The 25710-nt window shown below is 37.1% G+C and overlaps 1 protein-coding gene across 3 annotated transcripts in view; it reads left to right on the top strand.

Moving 5' to 3' along the window:
- The window catches only part of CHM (CHM Rab escort protein), a 249481-nt gene that overhangs the window by 11844 nt on the left and 211927 nt on the right, over positions 1–25710 (top strand). For all 3 annotated transcript variants that reach the window (XM_042242472.2, XM_004022232.6, XM_060407430.1), the window contains exon 2: positions 20541–20607. In XM_042242472.2, coding sequence (XP_042098406.1) covers positions 20541–20607 — 67 coding nt within the window. The remainder of the gene's footprint in view (positions 1–20540; positions 20608–25710) is intronic.

Below are 25710 nucleotides of genomic sequence, written 5' to 3'. Positions count from 1 at the left end.
ATCACATGTGTAGATTGTTGTCAAATCCAGATACAAAACAGTTTCATAATAGTCTTTCATGATATCTTTTTATAGCCATGAACACTTCCCTCCTTCCTACATCTCTAAATCCTGCTGCTGCTGCTGCTAATTTGCTTCAGTCGTGTCCGACTCTGTGCGACCCCATAGACGCACCCCACCAGGCTCCCCCGTCCCTGGGATTCTCCAGGCAAGAACACAGGAGTGGGTTGCCATTTCCTTCTCCAATGCATGAATGTGAAAAGTGAAAGTGAAGTCACTCAGTCGTGTCCGACTCTTAGCGACCCCAGGGACTGCATCCCACCAGGCTCCTCCATCCATGGGATTTTCCAGGAAAGAGTACTGGAGTGGGGGTGCAGTTGCCTTCTCCACTCTAAATCCTGGCAACCTTTTATCTGTTCTTCATTTCTATGATTATGTCACTTCCAGTTCAGTTCAGTTCAGTCGCTAAGTCATGTCTGACTCTTTGTGACCCCATGAATCCCAGCACGCCAGGCCTCCCTGTCTATCACCAACTCCCGGAGTTCACTCAAACTCATGTCCATCGGGTTAGTGATGCCATCCAGCCACCTCATCCTCTGTCGTCCCCTTTTCCTCCTGCCCCCAATCCTTCCCAGCATCATAGTCTTTTCTAATGAGTCAACTCTTCGCATGAGGTGGCCAAAGTACTGGAGTTTCAGCTTTAGAATCGTTCCTTCCAAAGAACACCCAGGACTTACCTCCTTTAGAATGGACTGTTTGGATCTCCTTGCAGTCAAGGGACTCTCAAGAGTCTTCTCCAACACCACAGTTCAAAAGCATCAATTTTTCAGTGCTCAGCTTTCTTCACAATCCAACTCTCACATCCATACATGACCACTGGAAAAACCATAACTTTGACTAGACAGACCTTTGTTGGCAAAATAATATCTCTACTTTTGAATATGCTGTCTAGGTTGGTCATAACTTTCCTTTCAAGGAGGAAGAGTCTTTTAATTTCATGGCTGCAATCACCATCTGCAGTGATTTTGCAGCCGAGAAAAATAAAGTCTGACAGTGTTTCCACTGTTTCCCTGTCTATTTGCCATGAAGTGATGGGACCAGAAGCCATGATCTTAGTTTTCTGAATGTTGAACTTTAAGCCAACTTTTTCACTCTCCTCTTTCACTTTCATCAAGAAGCTTTTTAGTTGCTCTTCACTTTCTGCCATATGGGTGGTGTCGTCTGCATTTCTGAGGTTATTGATATTTCTCCCGGCAATCTTGATTCCAGCTTGTGCTTCTTCCAGCCCAGCGTTTCTCTTGTTGTATTCTGCATATAAGTTAAACAAGCAGGGTGACAATTTACAGCCTTGACATACTCCTTTTCCTATTTGGAACCAGTCTGTTGTTCCATGTCCAGTTCTAACTGTTGCTTCCTGACCTGCATATAGGTTACTCAAGAGGCAGGTCAGATTGTCTGGTATTGCCATCTCTTTCAGAATTTTCCACAGTTTCTTGTTATCCACACAGTCAAAGGCTTTGGCATAGCCAATGAAGCAGAAATAGATGTTTTTCTGGAACTCCCTTGCTTTTTCCATGATCCAGTGGATGTTGGCAATTTGATTTCTGGTTCCTCTACCTTTTCTAAAACCAGCTTGAAAATCAGGAAATTCACAGTTCATGTATTGCTGGAGCCTGGCTTGGAGAATTTTAAGCATTACTTCACTAGCGTTTGAGATGAGTGCAATTGTGCGGTAGTTTAAGCATTCTTTCGCATTGCCTTTCTTTGGGATTGGAATGAAAACTGACCTTTTCCAGTCCTGTGGCCACTGCTGAGTCTTCCCAAATTGCTGGCATATTGAGTACAGCACTTTCACAGTATCATCTTTCAGGATTTGAAATAGTTCCACTGGAATTCCATCACCTCCACCAGCTTTGTTCGTAGTGATGCTTTCTAAGGCCCACTTGACTTCACATTCCAGGATGTCTGGCTCTACGTGAGTGATCAGACCATCGTGATTATCTTGGTCGTGAAGATCTCTTTTGTACAGTTCTTCCATGTATTCTTGCCACCTCTTCTTAATATCTTCTGCTTCTGTTATGTCCATACCATTTCTGTCCTTTTTTGAGCCCATCTTTGCATAAAATGTTTCCTTGATATCTCTGATTTTCTTGAAGACATCTCTAGTCTTTCCCATTCTGTTTTTTGCCTCTATTTCTTTGCATTGATCGCTGAGGAAGTCTTTTTTTAATCTCTTCTTGCTGTTCTTTGGAACTCTGCATTTAGATGCTTATATCTTACCTTTTCTCTTTTGCTTTTCACTTGTCTTCTTCTCACAGCTATTTGTAAGGCCCTCCCAGACAGCCATTTTGCTTCATTGCTTTTCCATGGGGATGGTCTTGATCCCTGTCTCCTGTACATTGTCACGAACCTCCGTCCATAGTTCATCAGCAGGCACTCTATCTATCAGATATAGTCCTTTAAATCTATTTCTCACTTCCACTGTATAATCATAAAGGATTTTATTTAGATCATACCTGAATGGTCTAGTGGTTTTCCCTACTTTCTTCAATTTAAGTCTGGATTTGGCAATAAGGAGCTCATGATTTGAGCCAGTCAGCTCCCGGTCTTGTTTTTGCTGCCTGTATAGAGCTTCTCCATCTTTGGCTGCAAAGAATATAATCAGTCTGATTTCAGTGTTGACCATCTGGTGATGTCCATGTGTAGAGTCTTCTCTTGTGTTGTTGGAAGAGGGTGTTTGTTATGACCAGTGCATTGTCTTGGCAAAATCCTGTTAGCCTTTGCCCTGCTTTATTCCCCATTCCAAGGACTAATTTGCTTGTTACTCCAGGTGTTTCTTGACTTCCTGCTTTTGCATTCCAGTCCCCTATAATGAAAAGGACAGCTTTTTTGGGTGCTGACGGAATGTTGTCCACTGGAGAAGGGAATGGCAAACCACTTCTGTATTCTTGACTTGAGAACCCCATGAACAGTATGAAAAGCCAAAGTGATAGGATACTGAAAGAGAAAGTTCCCAGGTCAGTAGGTGCCCAACATGCTCCTGGAGATCAGTGGAGAAAGAACTCCAGAAAGAATGAAGGGATGGATCCAAAGCAGAAACAATACCCAGCTGTGGATGTGACTGGTGGTAGAAGCAAGGGCCAGTGCTGTAAAGAGCAGTATTGCATTGGAATCTGGAATGTTAGGTCCAAGAATCAAGGCAAGTTAGAGGTGGTCAAACAAGAGATGGCAAGAGTGAATGTCAATATTCTAGGAATTAGTGAACGAAAATGGACAGGAATGGGTGAATTTAACTCAGATGACCATTATATCTACTACTGCAGGCAGGAATCCTTTAGAAGAAATCGAGTAGCCATCATGGTCAACAAAAGATTGTGAAATGCAGTACTTGGATGCAATCTCATAAATGAAAGAATGATCTCTTTTCGTTTCCATGGCAAACCATTCAGTATCACGGAAATCCAAGTCTATGCCCCAACCAGTAACGCTGAAGAAGCTGAAGTTGAACGGTTCTATGAAGAACTACAAGACCTTTTAGAACTAACACCCCAAAAAGATGTCACTTCCAAAAACTTATTAAATGCCATTTCTAGTAGATGATTAGTTAATACACTAGTACTTCTATAGATATCCTGTCATTTATTTAACTTAACAACTTCTTTTTGGCATTTGTAGTTTTCAGTTTTTCACTTTCATGAAGTGATGCTATGATGAACATGCTGTACTTAAACCTTTTGTATGTATTTAGTCATTTCCTTATGATAAATACCTAGAACTGTACATGTTAAATTGAATTTTAGAGGGTGGTCATGTAAAGATTTTAATTTGCATTGATTAATTATCTTAAGGAAAGTTTGCTAATCTAGTATCACTAGCAGAATATGAGAACGCTTACTTTCCCATAGTCTTTCAATATTTTCTATGAATGTCAACATCATAGCCAGAAAATGTTTCCTTGTCTGAATTTACATTTTCAGATTATAAGTGAGATTATTTAATAGGTATATTGGTCAGTTTTGTTTCTTTTATTCATTTCCTTTATCCATGTTCCTATTGTGTGATTTTTTGCCTTTTCAATATGTAATAAATCTTCATATATTAAAAACTAATTCTTTGTTATGTATTTTATAAATTTGCCTTCTATTTTCATGGCAGTTTTTCATGTGTGAAACTTGTTAATTTTTATGTATCTATCTTTTTTTTTTTCTTTTATGATTCCTGCCTTTGGAGGTATGCATAGAAAGCCTTCCCTTCAAAGATTAAGTAAATATTGACTCTGTTTCTTTTTAATATTTTATATCTTACATTTAAATTTTAATACACCTGAGATTTACTTTATTTTAGAACATGAGGATTTTTCCTCCTAAATCATTAACTTGTTATTCTAACATGATTGATCTATTTTTACTCCACTAATTGAAATACTGTCTTTATTTTTTAATGGTAAGAATAATTTTTGAACTTTCTGCCAGTAATCTGAGTGTCTCTTTGAGTATAGTTGGAACTATTAAGTGGGAATAGATGGCTCATCTGATCTGTAGAGAAATGATAACTCTTCCTCTTTGAAATGTTAAGAAACACAAGGAAATGTTAGAATATATAAAAAACTATAGCATCTTCTCTGAAAAATAGCAAACTAAAAGAAAAAGGAAAACATAGTAGGAATATTTGTAATTCATAACAAAGGACTGCTGCTGCTGCTGCGTCGCTTCAGTCATGTCTGACTCTGTGCGACCCCATAGACGGCAGCCCACCAGCCTCCCCTGTCCCTAGGACTCTCCAGGCAAGAAGGCATTTCCTTCTCCAGTGCGTGAAAGTGAAGTTGCTCAGTCCTGTCTGACTCTTAGTGACCCCGTGGATTGCAGCCTACCAGGCCCCTCCATCCATGGGATTTTCCAGGCAAGAGCACTGGAGTGGGTTGCCAGTGCCTTCTCCAGAACAAAGGACTAATTACATACAAATAATACCTTCAAATTTGTATGAAAAACATTGAGATCTCTACAGGTAAGATGGGTAGAGAATGTAAACAGACAAGAGGAGTTACAGTTGACAAACTGTGGGCAAAATATTTTTCCTGATCAGTAGTCAAGTGTAAATAACCTAATAGTTAAAAACATTAAAAACACAAAAAGTTTTTACAAATTTAATGTTTTAAGAACATTAACATCAACTAATTGTTGATAAAGTTGTATTCAGTTGAAATGCTGATGATATTATAAATTGAGACAACACTGTAGCAAAGTAATACATCGATTTGTCCTAAGAATTGTACATATGTTTATTCTATTAGACTCAGTAACTCCAGATCTGAGAATTTATTGTGAGAACATCGCTTAATAGAGGTAAAAAGCTACAAGGGTGACAGCATCTATTTTAAAGCTGCTTATCATAGTAAAATTTGTAAATAATCTAATGTTCTATATTGGAGAGCCCCAGTGTCTCAAAGGAATCTGCCGGATGGGTGGAGTAGGCAGTTTTACAGTATTTCTCAGGATATTTTTTATTACAAGATATCATACATACAAATGAAATATGTGTGTGTGTATGTGTATATATATATATATATATATATATATATAAATATAATTTCTTTCTTTCAGTGAACAATAGCAAAGTGAGTGATATGTATGTATGACCCAGCTGAAGAAAAAGAACATTACCCAAACCTTGGCAGCTCCCTGTATGTATATGTATCACTGTCCATCTTCCCTTCTTTCCCAGGCCATAACCGTTATGACACACTGCTTTAATTGTTCTCTTGTTTTTCTTTTTGAAGTTTTTTTTATTACATGTGTATATCCCCAAACCATATGTTGTTAGTTTTTTCTCTTTTTGACACTTGTCAAAAATTCTGTATATTCTTTCCGTGACATGCTTTCCTTGATAAATATTATGCTTGTGAGATTCATCTGTACAGATGCATTTAGCGGTGACCCCCTCCCCTACCCACAGGTATTAGTATTTTGTAGTAGTCTAGGATTGCAAATCTTCAACTTCAGTAGGTCATGCATATTCACCAAGATGATTGTATTTATTTGCCCTTCAGTTTTCAGCTTTTCAAGCCCCTGTCTCCCTTAGGAAATATATGATGTCGTAAACGCACTCACACATTCATGACACAATAAGATCATTAAGTACATGTTTTTCTGCAACTTTTCAGTACATAATTCTCACCTTTCTTTTCATTCCAGTAGTTTTATCTTCTCTAACACGCAGGCTGTATTTAACTTTTGTAAGGTATAGTTCGGGCTGAGGCAGAAAAGATGGAGAGACTACCTCAAGGGAAGTAGGTTACCTTTATTCAGGCAAGGAGGGTGACAGTCGGCCTAACCACCAGGCTGAGATGATTGAGATGTCAAAGAGAGACTAGGGCTGTGATCCTTCCCTTTTAGATTTAGCTGCTTTCTTGCTCATAGTATCATTTACCTTGTTCCTCTAGACTGTCTTTGCTATAAACTGAAATATATATATAAAGGCTTGGTGGGTTCAAGGTTAACATTTTTGACTAGAACCTCTTTGGTGATACAGATATGTTGAATTATACCAGAAGACACAAAATATCTGGTTGATCCACTGTGAGTGTTGCTAAGATTGACCCAGGATTGGGATGATGACAATATGATGCCTCCATTGTATGGATGTATTTTTTCCTTGCGTATTGAAAATAATCTGTATGTTGCTTCTGACACTATGCGAAAAACATTGTCTGATACCAGCTATTCACAGCATTGTTTTAAAATTGATTGGTAGTCCTTATATGAATAAATATTTTCATTAGAACTTAGAAAATGATGTTTTTGTTTAGGTCTTTGATTTCTTCTACATTTAATAGCTACCACTGAATGCCAATTTCTTAATTTACAAAAAGGAACATACCTTTATAGCATTATTGTGCTGTGCTAAGTTGCTTCAGTTGCGTATGACTCTGCAAACACAGGGACCATAGCTCACCAGGCTTCTCTGTCCATGGGATTCTCCAGGCAAGAATACTGGAGTGAGTTGTCATGACCTTCTCCAAGGGATCTTCCCGACCCAGGGATTGAACCTGCCATTTTATTGTCTCCTGCATTTTCAGGTTGGTTCTTTACCACTAGCGCCACCTGGGAAGCCCTTTATAGCATTATTGGTATCTACCAATAAGTACCTATTTCCAAGATTCAAGTCATTTGGGAAACTGAATTAATTGTAAGATTACTTAATGGAGATGGACAAAGAGATTTAGATGTCCTGAAGCAGGATAGTACTTAAGAGCACAGACTCTGGGCCCAGACTAGATAGGTTTCAATATTAACTTTGCCATTTACTGGATATGTGACTTTGGGTACAGCCCTGTTGTCTGTTTTTCCATCCTTTATTGCTTAATGTATACCTGTGGACAAAGAATAGTAAGTAAAGGAAAAATGAAAAAAAAAAATTATTAAGGGTTGGGTTATGGGTGAGTAAAATATTTTCCTTAGCATTGTGTCATATTTGCAGTGTAAGAGAGAAATGAAAAAGAAAAGTCATGCTGATTTTTAGATATTTTCAATGTGTATTTTCAAGTGCAAGATCATTGACAAATGACTCACAAACCATTTACATTGATTTTGGTTTATCTCTCTCATTACAGTGTTTTAGAAATTCTTAATGCAATAAAATTGTTATTTTCATTAGATAAAATTTTATGTTTTATTTTAGTAAACTCAGTGTAATCACTGTTCAGCTTTTTAATAAATAGTATAAAATATTATCCTCAATGTTTTCTCAATGAAATGTAGCCAATTTTTTCTTAAATACATAATAAGACTACATTTAAAACTTAATTTAAAGTGGTTTACCTCAAGGAATGATATATAGTAACAAATTCATAGACTCTTTCAAGATTTAGTTCACAAGGATCATAAGGTTTTTCTCTCTACTTTTTAAAAAATGGATTTCATGAAAGGATTCATATAAGGAAGAAAGGTTATCTGTTGCATGATTTTGTAACATTCTTGGAATAAGCACAATCTCTCTTATCATCTATTTTAGTCTCATAGCTCTATAAGTAATATACTAAAGGTCATTTTTCTTCTGTGACACCTAAGTAAAATATGTTCTGAACAAGAGACTTTATTTTCCTTATCGCAAGTTAAATATTGCTATTAAATTTGAAGAGAGCTCAGTTGGGATATCCTTTGTTGTGAAAGATGGTTTTAGTCATTTAAATTTATAAAATTTAAATTGATAAAACACAAACACTAGCATTAACAAAATCAAGTGAAAATTAATTGTAGTTGAGTCTGCTTATTTTATTTCCTGATATGAAATAGGTCTTTGTCAAATATTACATTACTTAGTAAAACTTTCATTAAGAGATTTGAGTTGATACAGTTTTCTCAGTTTAAAGAACAAAATACTAAATGTCTATTTTCCAAGGGATTATTTTATTTCATAGACCCAGCCTTTCATTATCTCACTAAATTTGGTATTAAATTTTATTTTTTAAATGTTTTATTATGGCCAGTTTCAAACTTAAAAAAATAGAATAATAAAACTCCTCATGTACCAGTTTCCCAGTTTCAACTGTTATTAATTTATGGCCTATCTCTTTCATTTGGTACCATCCACCTTCTCATTTCAGCATCCAATCATGGATTATTTTAATGAAAATCCTATATGTCATATTGTTCCATCTGTAAATACTTCAATATGTATCTAAAGGATAAGGGCTCATCTTTTTAAAAATAACTACAGTTCCTTTGGACTGGTCTTCCCAGGTGGCCTAGTGGCAAATAATTCACCTGCCAATGCAAGGGATGCAGATTCAATCCCTGGGTTTGGAAGATCACCTGGAGAAGGAAATGGTAGCCCACTCCAATATTCTTGCCTGGAAAATTCCACGGAGATAGGAGCCTGGTGGGCTACAGTCTGTGGGGTTGCAAAGAGTTGGACATGACTGAGCACTCACTCATTCACTCCCAATAGTTACTCCTCCATGCAGGAATTTATCTAGAAGTTTTTCATTTTCCTGAGTTCATAGGGTACAACTCCATCCCCACTTTCTCACCTCTCTAGCATTCCCAGGGGTTCCTTTGCACTCATCCACAGCTTGGAGTCTGTAATGTCCCCTCCCACTTGCTGCTGTTATTCTCAGAATGACTTCCCAAGCTTCCAGTGAGTACCTGATTTGGGGGTTTTCTGGCCATCAATTATGTCACAGATTTCTTTGTCTTCCGGTCATTTTCCTTGTATAGTTTCTCATACCAGGCGGATCTTATAGCTGTTGAAGTTTCCTAATGACCCACTTGTATTTTGGAGTTCATCACAATATTTTGTCACCTATCTTTGTTGTAGATCTTGTCCCTGGGTGTTTGGTTTTGGTATCCTGGTTGTACTGTCTATTTTTATGGGGGTCTTAGGGGGAGATTCAGAAACTTTGCTCCTAATGCCATCTTCCCTGAATCCTGTTTTTAAGTTCAAGCCATTTGCATAAGAACAGAGGCCAAGTTGTTGATCTGTCATTAACATTCACCTTTGAGAACTTGCAACAAACCTTACAGATCACTTACTTCCAGTTCTTCATTTTATCTATAAGGATATTTATAAGGAAGCTAAATTCCAGAGAGGCTAAGTGACTTTTCAGCTATTTACTATAAGCCTGAAAACAAGAAGCCAGTTTTCCTAATATTGAAACAGTGCTGTTATTCAGTCAGTTCAGTTGCTCAGTCGTGTCTGATTCTTTGTGACCCCATGGACTATAGCAGGCCAGGCTTCCCTGTCCATCAACAACTCCCAGAGGTTGGTTAAACTTACGTCCATTGAGTTGATGATGCCATCCAGCCATCTCATCCTCTGTTGTCCCCTTTTCCTCCTTGTGGGTCAGCTGGTAAAGACTCCACCTGTAATGCAGGAGACCTGGGTTTGATCCCTGGGTTGGGAAGATGCCCTGGAGAAGGGAAAGGCTGCCTACTCCAGTATTCTGACCTGGAGTTCATGGGGTCACAAAGAGTTGGACATGACTGAGCGAATTTCACTTCACAGTGCTCTTATTAGACATTCCTAAAAATTCACATGAACAAAGCTAGTGGAGGTGATGGAATTCCAGCTGAGCGATTTCAAATCCTGAAAGACGATGCTGTTAAAGTGCTGCAGTCAGTATACCAGCAAAATTGGAAAACTCAGCAGTGGGCTAGAAAAGGTCAGTTTTCATTCCAATCCCAAAGAAAGGCAATGCCAAAGTTTGAACACAAACTACCACACAATTGCGGTAGTTTGAACTTACCTCACACACTAGTAAAGAAATGTGAAAATTCTCGAGGCTAGGCTTCAATAGTAGGTGAACCGAGAACTTCCAGATGTTCAAGCTGGATTTAGAAAAGGCAGAGGAACCAGAGATCAAATTGTCAGCATCCGTTGGATAATCGAAAAAGCAAGAGAATTCCAGAAAAACATCTACTTCTTCATTGTCTACGCTAAAGCCTTTGACTGTGTGCATCATAACAAACTGTGGAAAATTCTTCAAAAGATGGGGATACCAGACCACCTGACCTGCCTCCTGAGAAATCTGTATGCCAGTCAAGAAGCAACAGTTAGAACTGGACATGGAACAGTTGATTAGTTCAAAATTGGGAAAAGAGTACTGTAAGGCTCTATGTTGTCACCTTGCTTGTTTAACTTATATGCAGAGTACATCTTGTAGAATGCCAGACTGCATGAAGCACAAGCTGGAATCAAGATTGCTGGGAGATATATCAATAACCTGAGATATACAGATGAAACCACTCTGATGGGAGAAAGCAAAGAGGAACTAAAGAGCTCCTGATGAAAGTGAAAGAGGAGGGTGAAAAAGTTGGGTTAAAATTCAGCATTCAAAGAACTAAGATTATGGCATCCAGTCCCATCACTTCATGGCATATAGGTGGGGAAACAATGGAAACAGTGACATACTTTATTTTCTTGGGCCCTAAAATCACTGCAAATGGTGATTGCAGCCATGAAATTAAAAGATGCTCCTGGAAGAAAAGCTATGACCACCTAGACAGCATATTAAGAAGCAGAGACAATACTTTGCCTGCATAGTTCCATAGAGTCAAAGTTATGGTTTTTCCAGTAGTCATGTATGGATGTGAGTGTTGGACCCAAAACAAAGCTGAGTGCTGAAGAATTGATGCTTTTGAACTTTGGTGTTGGAGAAGACTCTCCAGAGTCTCTTGGACAGCAATGATATCAAACCTGTCAATCCTAAAGGAAATCAACCCTGAATATTCATTAGAAGGACAGATGCTGAAGCTGAAGCTCCAGTACTTCGGCCACCTGATGTGAAGAACTGACTTATTAGAAAAGACCCTGATGCTGGGAAAGATTGAATGCAGGAGGAGAAGGGGATGACAGAGGATGAGATGGTTGGATGGCATCACCAACTCAATGGACATGAGTTTGAGGAAGCTCCAGGAATTGATGGACAAGGAAGTCTAGTGTGCTGCAGTCCATGGCATCACCAAGAGTTGGAACCAACTTAGCAACTGAACTGAATTGAAAAGTTCATACTGTATTAAATTTTTAAAGAAAAACTAAATTTTGTGTGTTAATATTTCAATGGATAGTATATTTATCTAAAGTTCTAATAATTGGATATTTATTAATAACAGCATTTTCTCCCATGAAGAAGAAATCCATAGATACTAAGTTAGTACATTCATTAATATTTTTGGTTGTTTGTGTGGGTCAAAGTGAATTATAATAATTGTCAATTTAAAAACAGCATTTGAATCTGTACTTCTTAGAATTCCCCTACACTGCTTCACTGGCAGGTTTTTTTCTTTTTAAGGTAAACACTAAAATATATAAACCTTTTAATTTAGAATTTAATAGGGATGAACAAAACTACTTGAACCTGATTTGAAATTTAATTTCTGTCTAATTTTGTAATGTCACTTTTTTTTTTTGAATGGCTATGACATGAGTTAAGTGGATAGTTTTATGTTTGCCTTGCTCAGTCTAGTCAGTTTTGTATTTAATGTTGTTTATGCTTTGTTTACTGTGGTATGGAAGGTCTGTACATAGGGTTGTTTGATAGTAAAGGATGTGGCTCTCTAAAAGCTTCTTGTACTTATGAGTTTTTCCTTGCCAGTAATTCTGTTTCATTCCTTAAAAAAAAAAAAAAGTTATTCTTTATAAAAAAACAGTCACAGTAAATTTTCTAGTTCTGTGTAATTTTCTTTCCATTCTGGTCTTCACTAGGTATAAATAACACATGAAGTGACTTCCAAGGTAGAAAGTAAGAATCCATTTTGAAATGTTCTAGAAAATAAATAGTGATTTATAGTTTCATATGATTTGGGCTGAAAGCACTCAGGTTTTGCCAGGTCATCAAAGTCCTGTCAGGAGAATCTATTATTTATTGTTTGATATGCTGGGAGTGGTGTAAGTACTTACTGTTTATCTTATGTAAGTATAGTGTTAGGAAAAATCAATTCCAGGTATAATACAGTTTTAAGAAAGATCATAGGGAACTAACCTAAATATTATAGTTGTAAGGGATGAAGTTCAACATTAAGGATTTGCATTAAAGGGTTTTTGAAAAATGAATGAATAATAGTTGTATTCCTATAAAATATTTTAGGTAAGATTCTTGAAAATACTAATTTCATACCTTTTTGATGCTGATTTTAGCTTAGCCCTGTTTGATAGTGAAACATTTCTGTTTTATCTAGATGTATTTCAGAAAATTATAGAAAGTTGGGACTATACATATTTGTGATAGGATCACAGAACATTCTAGAGTTTCTAATATATTTTTTCTAGTTGCCAACTTTATAACAGAACCTCAGCTGAGAAAGAAGTGATGTAAGAAACCTCAGTTTCCCCTGTTACAAGCTGTTATGAAATGCTAATGTAATACCTAATATTTAACTGTGTTTGACAGAATTAACTTGCTGGTAAAAGTTGTTGATCTTGCATCAGATTTATAAATTTTCCTATAATCCTTTGGCAGATTATTTCTTTGAAACAGCCTCACTAATGAATTTAATAATCATATTTAATGTTGTGAAATGTTTAAATGATACTGTGTTTGATGAACTTCTATAGTATAAACCTAGGAAAGGCCTATAGTATACATATAGAAAAGGTTATTGGATTTAAAAAAAAAAACTATTTTAAGTTTGTTAGATCTTCAAGGATAACTTAATAATAAGCAAATGATAGTTTTCTTCCCCCATCAAATATTAGGTTGGTACAAAAAGTAATTGCAGTTTTGGACCGCAAATTTCAAATCATTGTAACTAGGCTCAAACACATCTTTATTAATCAAAATAGGAATCATTACAGTCAACACATTTTTGCCAACAAGAAATAAGTTTGTTTATTCCCGTAGCATAAAAATCTGTGCTTAGGGATTTGACAAACTCTTGGAAAACATTTTGTGTCTCCTGCCGGTTGTGGAAGCATTTTCGCTGCAAAAAGTTGTTAAGATGCTTGAGGAAGTAGTTGTTGGTTGGCGAGAGGTCGGGTGAATATGGCAGATGAGGCAAAACTTTGTAGCCCATTTTGTTCAACTTGTGAAGCATTGGTTGTGGTGCATGCAGTTGGGTGATGTCATGGAGAAGAATTGGGCCTTTTCTGTTGACCAATGCTGGCTACAGGCATTGCAGTTTTTGGTGCATCTCATCGATTTACTGAGTATACTTCTCAGCTGTAATGGTTTTGCCAGGATTCAGGAAGCTGTAGTTGATCAGATGGGCAGCAGACCACCGAACAGTGACCATGACCTTTTTTTGGTGCAAGTTTGGCTTTTGGAAGTGCTTTGGAGCTTCTCGGTCCAACCACTGAGCTGGTCATTGCTAGTTGTCATATAAAACCCACTTTTTGTTTTACATCACAAACAGATTGAGAAAAGGTTCATCGTTGTTGTGCAGAATAATTTTGATTTTTGGTCAACTCATGAGGCACCCACTTACTGAGCTTTTTCACCTTTCCAGTTTGCTTTGAATGCCATGTGACCATAGAATGGTTGACATTGACTTCTTGGGCAACTTCTTGTGTAGTTGTAAGAGGATCAGCTTCAGTGATGGCTCTTGGTTGTCATCAGCTTCCCATGGCTGACTCCTGTGCTCCTCATCTTCAAGGCTCTTGTTTCCTTTGCAAAACTTCTTGAACCACCGCTCCCTTGTACATTCATTAGCAGTTCCTGGGCCAAATGCCTTGTTAATGTTGCGAATTGTCTCTGCTGCTTTACTACCCATTTTGAACTTGAATAAAAAAATAACTCAAATGTGCTTTTTGTCTAACATTTCTGGAGTGTAAAATAAATACAAAATATACAGCAAGTAATGTCATTAGCAAAAAAAAAAAAACATAAAGGGAGAAATGTGTATTAAGATGATGTATAACATAGCCACATTTATTTAAGAATGTATTCCAGTATCAAACAAGAAAATGCAAGAATACAAAACTGTAATTACTTTCGTACCAACCTAATAACTCGAACTAGATAACTTCAGGTTTGTTATTGAAGGGATAGTACGAGAAGGGAAGGGAACTGACATTTATTGAATATAAGCAACATGCTTAGAGACCTTGTGTAAGGTGTTTTATATCATTTTTACCCTATTCCTCCCTGTACCCCTATGAGATATTAGCCCCATATTATGGTTGAAAACATTGTACTTGTATATTTGTACTCAGTTTTTACAGTGTGTTTCCAGTGTAATGCTGTGTGAGTTGACCCTGATCTAAAGTGTATGTTAAAGTCGCTCAGTCCTGTCTGACTGTTTGCGATCCCATGGACTATACAGTCCATGGAATTCTCCAGGCCAGGGTAGCCTTTCCTTTCTCTAGGGGATCGTCCCAAGCCAGGGATTGAAGCCAAATCTCCTGCATTGCAGGCCGATTCTTTACCAGCTGAGCCACCAGGGAAGCTGATCTAAGGTATTTGTTTCTAACTCATGTCTGGATTTCCCTTGTGGGAAAGGCTGTATAATTCATTGTAAGCATATGTATATTCCATATAAAAATGCCTCACAGAGATGTGTGAATTTGAGTAATGATTCAGAAGTAAGTAGTTCACTTTTTATGGTGCCAAGTTTTAAAAAAAAGCATTGTTTTGAAATTATTCAAGGATTTAAAAGCTATTAAAGTTGAGCTTATAAATATTAATTTAAACAAAACCAGCAGTTATGTATTTTACTAAATTGTAAGACCAAAAAGTTTAATTATGTTAACTTTTCCAAAACAGGAATTTAAGAAATGTGAAAGCTAAAGCTCCAGTTTTATGCAAATTCATCCTTCATGCTGTGAATAGATGTATTTTTCTGAAACGCTGATTTAATCTTGTTCTTATGGCTAAAATCTTAGACTCCATGTTGCTTACAGGTTCAAGTTCAGATGCCACAGTTTGGCTCCAGCTACTCTTTGAGGCATTACTTTTTGATATTCTCCTCCTTCACCCTTTGCCAAGACTATTCCCTTTCACTTTCTTCCACAGTTTTCAGTTGGGTTATGATAGATATGAAAGACCGAGCTGGTTTGTGTCACCTGCTCTTTAGAGCTTTCCGTGACTACCCTTTACAGAGGGAATGCTTCTTTCCTTCATGTTCCTTTAACAGTTGTAATTACATTTTATTATCTTAAACCTTTTAAATTCCTGTTGTTTAGACTTTGAGCTTTTTTAGGCTAGAAATTAGCTTTATCTATTTTTTTTCTCACTCTCTATCACAGTCTGTTCTGTCCCTCCCTTTCCCCATTACCTTATCTCTTTCTTTTCTTTCTTCAAACAAATCTACTGTGTGCCTCCTCTGTTCAAGGGACTTGGTGTTTATTGAATGAGTGGGAAGAAGTATGAAATCCTGACCAGGAAAACTTTAGCTGTGTTATTAGCTTGTTGTTTTAATCATTTTAAGCATGAGGATAATAGACCCTTGCCATTTAACACTGGAATGGTCTATTGCTTTCACCAACTTGAGTGGGACTATTAAGGGAAAACACAAATGATGGTCATTTTGGTTTTGTGTGATTTGGATTCAGATCATGTTCAGTACTGAAATCCATTCTTGGCTTTACTTTGTCAGTAGAGACATGACTTCTGACAATGTTGATTGCAGCGTTGGAAATAACCACATGCCTATTTGCCTATCCAAGGTAACAGCTAATTTGAGCCAGATAGAGGAGAGTAATTTTATTACTGTTTGCCATTGGAGTTGGCATCTGGTAAAAGTGGGTATATGTTTGGAGTAGTATTTAGGTGAAAATGTACTGCTTCTAAAATACCTCTCTGAAGAGAATAAAAGTAGGCATTCTTCATAGAGCAAATACCCGCTGCTAACAATTAACAATCCTCCAGGGTAGATGGTGGTATTCCCATTGATGGATGAAGAAGTAAAGGCCTGAGGTCACAGAGCTAGTTAAGCAGCAAAACTAAAATTCAAACTTAGCTTTGTCTGACTGGGACCATGCCCGTTTCATTATGTTACCATCCTGCCCGTACATCCTCATTCTCAGACTCAAGTCCAAATTAGAGAGAGTGAATTTATCATGGTAATTTGAATTTGTGATGCCAAATTACTGAATTGCTTGATCTTTGGCAAGTAATTTAACATTTCTCATCCCATTTTTTTCACATGGATAATACTGCTTGCCTCCCAGGGTTATAATGAAGAATAAATGAGCTGATATATATGAAAATACATTGTGAATCATAAAGCCCTGTGCTGATATTTGGTAGTATATTATTAATGCTGTCTTTATTACACACTTAAACATACTAATTCTACTTCCTGAATATCTCTATGCTGTTGTCCTTTTTAACTAAGCCACTTAGTCAGTCAGTGTTGGTCGCTCAGTCATGTCCAACTCTTTGAGACCCCATGGACTATAGCCCACCAGGCTCCTCTGTCCATGGAATTCTCCAGGCAGGAATACTGGACTGGGTAGCCATTCCCTTTTCTAGGGGATCTTCCTGATCCAGGGATCGAACCCAGGTCTCCTGTGTTGCAGGCAGATTCTTTCTCATCTGAGCCACCAGGGAAACCCACTAAATCATTTAGCAGCCTGTAAAGTACCATAGTGACTGCATTTCTTTATAAAGAAAACTTATTTTTTATGTATAAAGAGTTTATGTATACATGTTTATATATAAACAGTTAAGATAAAATGTTAGAACAATACAGTTTTTACTGTCATGAAAAACTAAGCGTACTTAGCTATTTAGAATTTTCATTTCTTCCTCCAATTTCCTTCTACACTACAAACTCTCACTTTTTTCCCTTTGAATTATATCCTAAGTTAAGGTTTCAACTTTATAATGGCTTATTTCCAATAGTTGATATTTAATGGCTATATCAAAGAATAGCAAGAAGAGATAAGAAAGCCTTCTTCAGTGATCAATGCAAAGAAATAGAGGAAAAGAACAGAATGGGAAATACTAGAGATCTCTTCAAGAAAATTACAGATACCAAGGGGACATTTCATGCAAAGATGGGTTCGATAAAGGACAGAAATGGTATGGACCTAACAGAAGCAGAAGATATTAAGACGAGATGGCAAGAATACACAGAAGAACTGTACAAAAAAGATCTTCATGACCCAGATAATCACCATGGTGTGATCACTCATCTAGAGCCAGACATCCTGGAATGTGAAGTCAAGTGGGCCTTAGAAAGCATCACTACGAACAAAGCTAGTGGAGGTGATGGAATTCCAGTTGAGCTATTTCAATTCTTGGAAGATGATGCTGTGAAAGTGCTGCACTCAATATGCCAGCAAATTTGGAAAACTCAGCAGTGGCCACAGGACTGGAAAAGGTCAGCTTTCATTCCAATCCCAAAGAAAGGCAATGCCAAGGAATGCTCAAACTACCGCACAATTGCACTCATGTCACACGCTAGTAAAGTAATGCTCAAAATTCTCCAAGCCAGGCTCCAGCAATACGTGAACCGTGAACTTCCAGATGTTCAAGCTGGTTTTAGAAAAAGCAGAGGAACCAGAGATCAAATTGCCAACATCCACTGGATCATGGAAAAAGCAAGAGAGTTCCAGAAAAACATCTATTTCTGCTTTATTGACTATGCCAAAGCCTTTGACTATGTGGATCACAATAAACCGTGGAAAATTCTGAAAGAGATGGGAATCCCAGACCATCTAACCTGCCTCTTGAAAAACCTGTATGCAGGTCAGGAAGCAACAGTTAGAACTGGACATGGAACACCAGACTGGTTCCAAATAGGAAAAGGAGTGTGTCAAGGCTGTATATTGTCACCCTGCTTATTTAACTTCTATGCAGGGTACATCATGAGAAACACTGGACTGGAAGAAACACAAGCTGGAATCAAGATTGCCGGGAGAAATATTAATAACCTCAGATATGCAGATGATACCACCCTTATGGCAGAAAGTGAAGAGGAACTAAAAAGCCTCTTGATGAAAGTGAAAGAGAGTAAAAAAAGTTGGCTTAAATCTCAACATTCAGAAAACGAAGATCATGGCTTCTGGTCCCATCACTTCATGGGAAATAGATGGAAACAGTAGAAACAGTGTCAGACTTTATTTTTTTGGCTCCAAAATCACTGCAGATGGTGACTGCAGCCATGAAATTAAAAGACACTTACTGCTTGGAAGAAAAGTTATGAGCAACCTAGATAGCATATTGAAAAGCAGAGACATTACTTTGCCATAAAGTCTGTCTAGTCAAGGCTATGGTTTTTCCAGTAGTCATGTATGGATGTGAGAGTTGGACTGTGAAGAAGGCTGAGCACCAAAGAATTGACGGTTTTGAACTGTGGTGTTAGAGAAGACCCTTGAGAGTCCCTTGGATTGCAAGGAGATCCAACCAGTCCATTCTGAAGATCAACCCTGGGATTTCTTTGGAAGGAATGATGCTAAAGCTGAAACTCCAGTACTTTAACCACCTCATGGGAAGAGTTGAGTCATTGGAAAAGACTGATGCTGGGAGGGATTGGGGGCAGGAGGAGAAGGGTACGAGAGAGGATGAGATGGCTGGATGACATCACTGACTCGATGGACGTGAGTCTGAGTGAACTCCGGGAGTTGGTGATGGACAGGGAGACCTGGCATGTTGCAATTCATGGGGTCGCAAAGAGTTGGACATGACTGAGTGACTGAACTGAACTGAACTGAACTGAATGGCTATATCTACTACATTTGGTCAGAACTTCTTTTTTGAACCCAACATTTTATAGCCACAAAGTGCCTAGCACTGGAAAACTAGTTCTTCCATGAATGCAGATGGAGCTTTTGCTTAATGTGATATTTAACTAGAAATTGGCTACATCAGTTACTTCCATATGCTTGTTGCTTTTTTACATAAAGAAGATAAGCATTCTCTTTTCATGGAATCTTTGATGGTTAGGGTTTTGTTTAAACCCTTGCCAGAGGATGCTGTGTCTTTTCTACTAGGTAAAAATCCAAGAGGACCATGGTATCTCATTGTAGTGAAAGAGTCAGTAGCAGCACTGTAGAATTACACTAATCTAGCTTTGTTCATCTGACTGATATAAAATATTTTAGCCTCTGTTGAAATGGTAGCTCTTATGATAAAAAGTTATGGAAGAGTCTTGAATTTATAACAGAGTGTTAACTAGCTGACGTAGCTGAACATCTGGATTTTTTTAGTATAAAATTATCTTTGGTAAATATTTTTTGGTATTTGTATTAATAGTAGTAATGTATATTTCCCTTTATGGTAACAAAGGGGCTTCCCTGGTGGCTCTGATGGTAAAGAGTCTGCCTGCAGTGCGGGAAACCCAGGTTCAATCCCTGGGTCAGGAAGATCCTCTGTAGAAGGAAATGACCACCCACTCCAGTATTCTTGCCTGGAAAATCCCGTGGATGGAGGAGCCTGGTAGGCTGCAGTCCATGGGGTCGCAAAGAGTCAGACACGACTGAGTGACTTAACTTTCACTTTATGATAACAAACTTTATGATATGGCTTAATTTAATTTCAAAACAGTAATGTTCTTATCAAACTACTATATTAAGAAGTGAAATAATGTATCATGTAAATGACCTTTTTTAAAATTAGTTAGCCTGTTGCTTAAACTGAAAAGTATATACCATTACCCCTAAGAGACAGTGTGACTTGAAGTTAGATTTATGTTAAAATTTCAACTCTAGAGCTTTATTTTTAAGCATTGGGCAGCAGGTTAACCAGTTTGCACCCCAGTTTCTTCTTCATCTCTAAAATGTATATGCAGATCCTTTTCTGTCAGTGCATTTTGGAGAATCCAATAAGCTAGTATGTGAACATAGTTTCTGAAACAAAGTGCTTATATGAACAATGTTTTGACAGTTGCTCATTTATGGTATTTGGCAGATAAAAAGAATTTAAGTACTCGAGTTTTAAAAAATCTCCCTTCCACATGATAAAATTTTCTGTATTACTAGTATATGTTTAAGAAGCATCATTCAAGTGTAATATAAACTTTATAATTTTGAATACAAGAATGAGCCTCTTTTGTTAAACTCTTCTATACAACAGTGGTATGAATTGAACATTTTTTTAATGCTTTATATATATATATTTTTTTTTCCTACATCCTAAATGATATAGGTGTATGTTTTTATAGGTTTGCCTGAATCCATCATTGCAGCTGCATGTTCAAGAAGTGGCCAGAGGGTTCTGCATGTTGATTCGTAAGTTTATCATTGGTAGCATTTGATACTTCCTAAATGTCTCTATACAAAATTAAAATTTAAGTATACATACATATTTGTGTACATATATATGTCCAATATAAACTTTTAAAGTTAGAAAAATTATTAGAATTGTTTAATTTTCACCAAAAACATGTGAAATATATAATGTATGGGTTTTACCTATTATAGTTTGTAAAATAGTGATCTTTCCTTTGAGTATAAACCAAAGGTATCAAAATTTTATTTTTAACATGAATGATTTTGTTTTTCTAAATGATAAATAATTTTCCACAAGGCTTGGAAACCTCATACTTACCCTTTTAATCATATATGTATGTGGGTATGTAAACCCTGTATATGCTGTTGTATTTTAGATGTGGCATTTGATAGTTGAAGAAATCAGCTAATAGAGTATGTGGTTTGCTTGAAAAATCTTAACTACAAGTTTTCTAAAATATCTAGAATTTTGTTTTTTCCCCCTTTCCTTAAATGTGATGATAAAAAGGAAGTAAATGGAAAATTCAACTTTAAGGTAAAGTATTAATCTTTCCATTCCTGCTTCCTTCAGAAAAAAAACCCTTAACTTTCCACCTATTTAATGCTTTTGACCTTTGTATTTTGGTACTTTAATTGTTCATTAAATTGGAGTAGAAAGGGAACGTGAAATAATGACTTTATATTTTCTGTTTGATAGTAACAGGTTTTTCAAAATGCCAGAATACAAAGAATAACTAGATTTGTTACAGCTTACAGTGCCTTCTCATATATTATCCCATTGTAAGTATGTAGGAATCCAAAAGTGGTATTAGTTCATTTACCCTTTCTAAGTTTATTTTCAAAATATATTAATTCCCCTGTCATTGAATGAAATTTCTAAATTGAATTACTTTCTGTTCTTAAGTCCTACCCTTGGAATTCTCTTTCACTGTTATATGCACACACACACCCCACAGTGAATCGCTCAGTCGTGTCTGACTCTTTGCAACCATAGCCCGCCAGGCTCCTCTGCCCATGGGGGTTCTCCAGGCAAGTATACTGGAGCGGGTTGCCATGCTCTCCTCCAGGGGATCTTCCCGATCCAGGGCTCAAACCCAGGTCTTTTGCATTGCAGGTGGATTCTTTACCGTCTGAGCCACCAGGGAAATCTGTTCCCTGCTGTGTGCAAGTGCTGTGTTAATGTCTTAATTCAGTCTTTTTGACATGTGACTTCACATGCCAAAAAAGGTGCTGCCTTGAATGCTGATGTACTAGACCAGTATGCTTTAAAAAGGCTTAATAAGAACATAAATTCAAATTTATTTCTGATAACATTAATTAACCTAAAACTGAAAATAAAAATCTCAAAATTTCCCAAAGTTATCTGTTGTGTTCGCACTGTAAGCTACTTCCTATATCAGCTTCTTTACACATGTAATTTAATTCCCATCACAGCCAAGTGAGGGTGGTGTTACCCTAATTTAACAAATAGGAAATGTGGAATATAGTGAGGTTAACTTTACCCAGCTAGTGCATGTCTTTTCTAAAACCCAAGATCTTCCCAGAATTTAGAATATTTTATAAATCACATAGGGTTTACTGATTATATAAAATAAGTTTTGATTAGGAATATAAGAAGTTAAATCTAATTTTGATAAGCAGTGAGTCAGTTAGAAAGACTTGATAATGTTAAAAACTTATACCTTAATAAATAGTATTTCAAACTGACAGAACTTTTTTCTTCTATTTTAGGTCCTCACACTTGATAGCTTTTGAGAGTTTAGATACATCTAGATATTGATTTATAAGATTGTTTTCTGCTCTATGCCATGCTTAAATATTTTCTCATTTTTATTCATTTTTGCCATTATGGCTCTTCATGTTGTTGTTGCTGTTTGTTTTTCAGTTGCTCAGTCATATCCTACTCTTTGTAACCCCATGGACTGCAGCATGCCAGGCTTCCTTGTCCTTCACCATCTCTTGGAGCTTGCTCAAACTCCTGTCCATTGAGTTGGTGATGCCATCCAACAATCTCTGTCGTCCTCTTCTCCTCTTGCCTTCAATCTTTCCCAGCATAAAGGTCTTCCTAATGAGTTGACTCTTTGCATCAGGTGGCAGTGTTGGAGCTTCAGCTTCAGCATAAGTCCTTCTAATGAATATTCAGGATTGATTTCCTTCAGGGTTGACTGGTTTGATCTCCTTGCATTCAAGGGACTCTCGAGAGTCTTCTCCAGTACCACAGTTCAAAATCATCAATTCTTTGGTACTCAGCCTTTTTTATGGTCCAACTCTCACATCCATACATGAATACTGGAAAAACCATAGCTTTGACTATATGGACCTTTGTCAGCAAAGTAGCATCTCTGCTTTTTAATATGCTGTCTAGGTTTGTCATAGCTTTTCTTCCAAGGAACAAGCGTCTTTTAATTTCATGGCTACAGCCATCATCTGCAGTGATTCTGTAGCCTCCAAAAATAAAGTCTCTCATTGTTTCCATGGTTTCCCCATTTATTTGCCATGAAGTGATGGGACTGGATGCCATGATCTTAGTTTTTTGAATGCTGATTTTAAGCCAGATTTTTCACTCTCCTCTATCACCTTCATTAAGAGGCTCTTTAGTTCCTCTTTGCTATGTGCCATAAGGTTGGTGTCATCTGCATATCTGAAGTTACTGATATTTTCCTTGGCAATCTTGATTCCAGCTTGTGCTTCATCAAGCCTGGCATTTTCCATGATGTGCTCTGCATATAAATTAAATGAGCAAGGTGATAAAATATCTCCTTGATGTACTCCTTTGCCAATTTGGAGCCAATCTGTTGTTCCATGTCCATTTCTAAATGCTGCTTCTTGACCTGCATATAGGTTTCACAAGAGGCAGGTAAGATTGTCTGGTATTCTCATCTCTTTCAGAATTTTTCAGTTTGTTGTGATCCACAGAATCAAAGGCTTTGGCATAGTCAATAAAGCAGAAGTAGATGCTCTTCTGGAATTCTCTTGCTTTTTTGATGATCCAGCGGATGTTGGCAATTTGATCTCTGGTTCCTCTGCCTTTTCTAAAACCCGCTTGAACATCTGGAAGTTCTCAGTTTGTGTACTGTTGAAGCCTAACTTGGAGAATTTTAAGCATTACTTTGCTGGCATGTGAAATGAGTGCAGTTGTGCGGTAGTTTGAGCATTCTTTGGCATTGCCTTTCTTAGGGATTGGAATGAAAACTGACCTTTTCCAGTCCTATGGCCACTGCTGAGTTTTTCAAATTTGCTGGTGTATTGAATGCAGTACTTTAACAGCATCATCTTTTAGGACTTGAAATAGCTCAGCTGGAATTCCGTCACCTCCACTAGCTTTGTTCGTATAGATGCTCCTAAGGCCCACCTGATTTCGTTTTCCAGGATGTCTGGCTCAAGGTGAGTGATCACACCATCATGGTTATCTGGGTCTTGAAGGTCTTTTTTTTGTATAGTTTTTCTTTGTATTCTTGCCACCGCCTCTTAATTGATTCTGCTTCTCTTAGGTGCATACCATTTCTTACGTTTATTGAGCCCATCTGTGCATGAAACGTTCCCTTGGTATCTCTAATTTTCTTGAAGAGATCTCTAGTCCTTCCCATTCTATTGTTTTCCTCTATTTCTTTACATTGATCACTGAGGAAGGCCTTCTTATCTCTGCTTGCTATTCTTTGGAATTCTGCATTCAGATGGATTTATCTTCCCTTTTCTCCTTTGCCTTTCAATTCATAGGGAAAGGAGAAGATAAATAGAAGATTCATAGGGAAAGATCATTCAGTCTTTCCCTAGTCCTTTTATTTCCTTTTTTTGTTTTAGTTTTCTCCTTTGAGTTTTATTGTGATAAAGTTGACATACAGTGCTGTGTAAGTGTAAGGTATATAGCATAATGATTTGACTTACATCATGAAATGATTAGCACAATAAGTTCAGTGAGCATTCATCATCTCACATAGGTACAAAATGAAAGAAATAGAAAATTTTCCTTGTGATGAGCAGTCTTAACTTTCATATATAACATAAGGCAGTATTGTTATATTTGTCATGTTATAGATTATATCCCTAGTACATATAAGTATTAAGGATGTAATATCCCTATTGAACCTTTTGACTGCCTTCATATAGTACCCCCTCCTACACCTGCCCCACCTCCAGCCTCTGGCACCAGAAATCTGATACCTTTTTTTCCTATGCCTAGTCCTTTTATTTGTGCTTTACATCTACAATAGTACCATATATCCCTGTTCCATATACATAGCTTCCCATACTTTATTAAAAAACCTTTAAATTGTAGTTAAAATAAAGTAACATAAAACTTGCCATCTTAACTATTTCTAAGCATATACAATTGAATAGTGTTGAGTATATTCCTAATTGTTGTATAGCAGATCTTCAGAACTCTTTTGATGTTACAAACCTGAAACACTATGCTCATTAAACAATAACTCCTCATTCCTCTTCCCCCCAGCTCCTGGCAATTCTCATTCTACTTTCTGTCTCCATGAATTTTACTTCTCTAGATACCTCATATAGGCTTCCCAAGTGGTGCTAATGGTAGACATGAGACAAGGAGTTCGATCCCTGAGTTGGGAAAATCCCCTGGAGGAGGGCACAGCAACCCACTCCAATATTCTTGGCTGGAGATTCCCCATGGGAACAGGAGTCTGGCAGGCGACAGTATGTAGAGTCACATAGAGTCAGACCACTGAAATGACTTAGTACACATGCACACAGATACCTCATATAATGGGAATTAGATATTATTTGTCTTTTTGTAACTGGCTTATTTCATACAGTATACTGTCCTCAAGGCTCATCTATTTTGTATCATGTGTTAGAATTTCCTTCCTTTTTAAGATTGAATAATATTCCATTGTCTGTTTACCCAATACAATGTATTCATTCATCTGTTGATAAACGCTTGACTCACTTCCACCTCTGGCACATAGTAAATAATGCTGCTGTGAACAAGAATGTGTAAATATATCTTCAAGATCCTTCATTTACTTCTTTAGGATATATACCCAAAATTGGGATTACTAGATCATATAGTGATTCTATTTTTAAGTTTTTTGAGAAACTGCCGTACTATTTTTGATAGCAATGGAAACTTAAAATTCT

This window comes from Ovis aries, chromosome X (genome assembly GCF_016772045.2).
Source record: "Ovis aries strain OAR_USU_Benz2616 breed Rambouillet chromosome X, ARS-UI_Ramb_v3.0, whole genome shotgun sequence".
Lineage (NCBI taxonomy): Eukaryota > Metazoa > Chordata > Mammalia > Artiodactyla > Bovidae > Ovis > Ovis aries.
The sequence above is the reverse complement of the archived record's forward strand: the minus strand, read 5'-3'. Positions and strand labels throughout refer to the sequence as shown.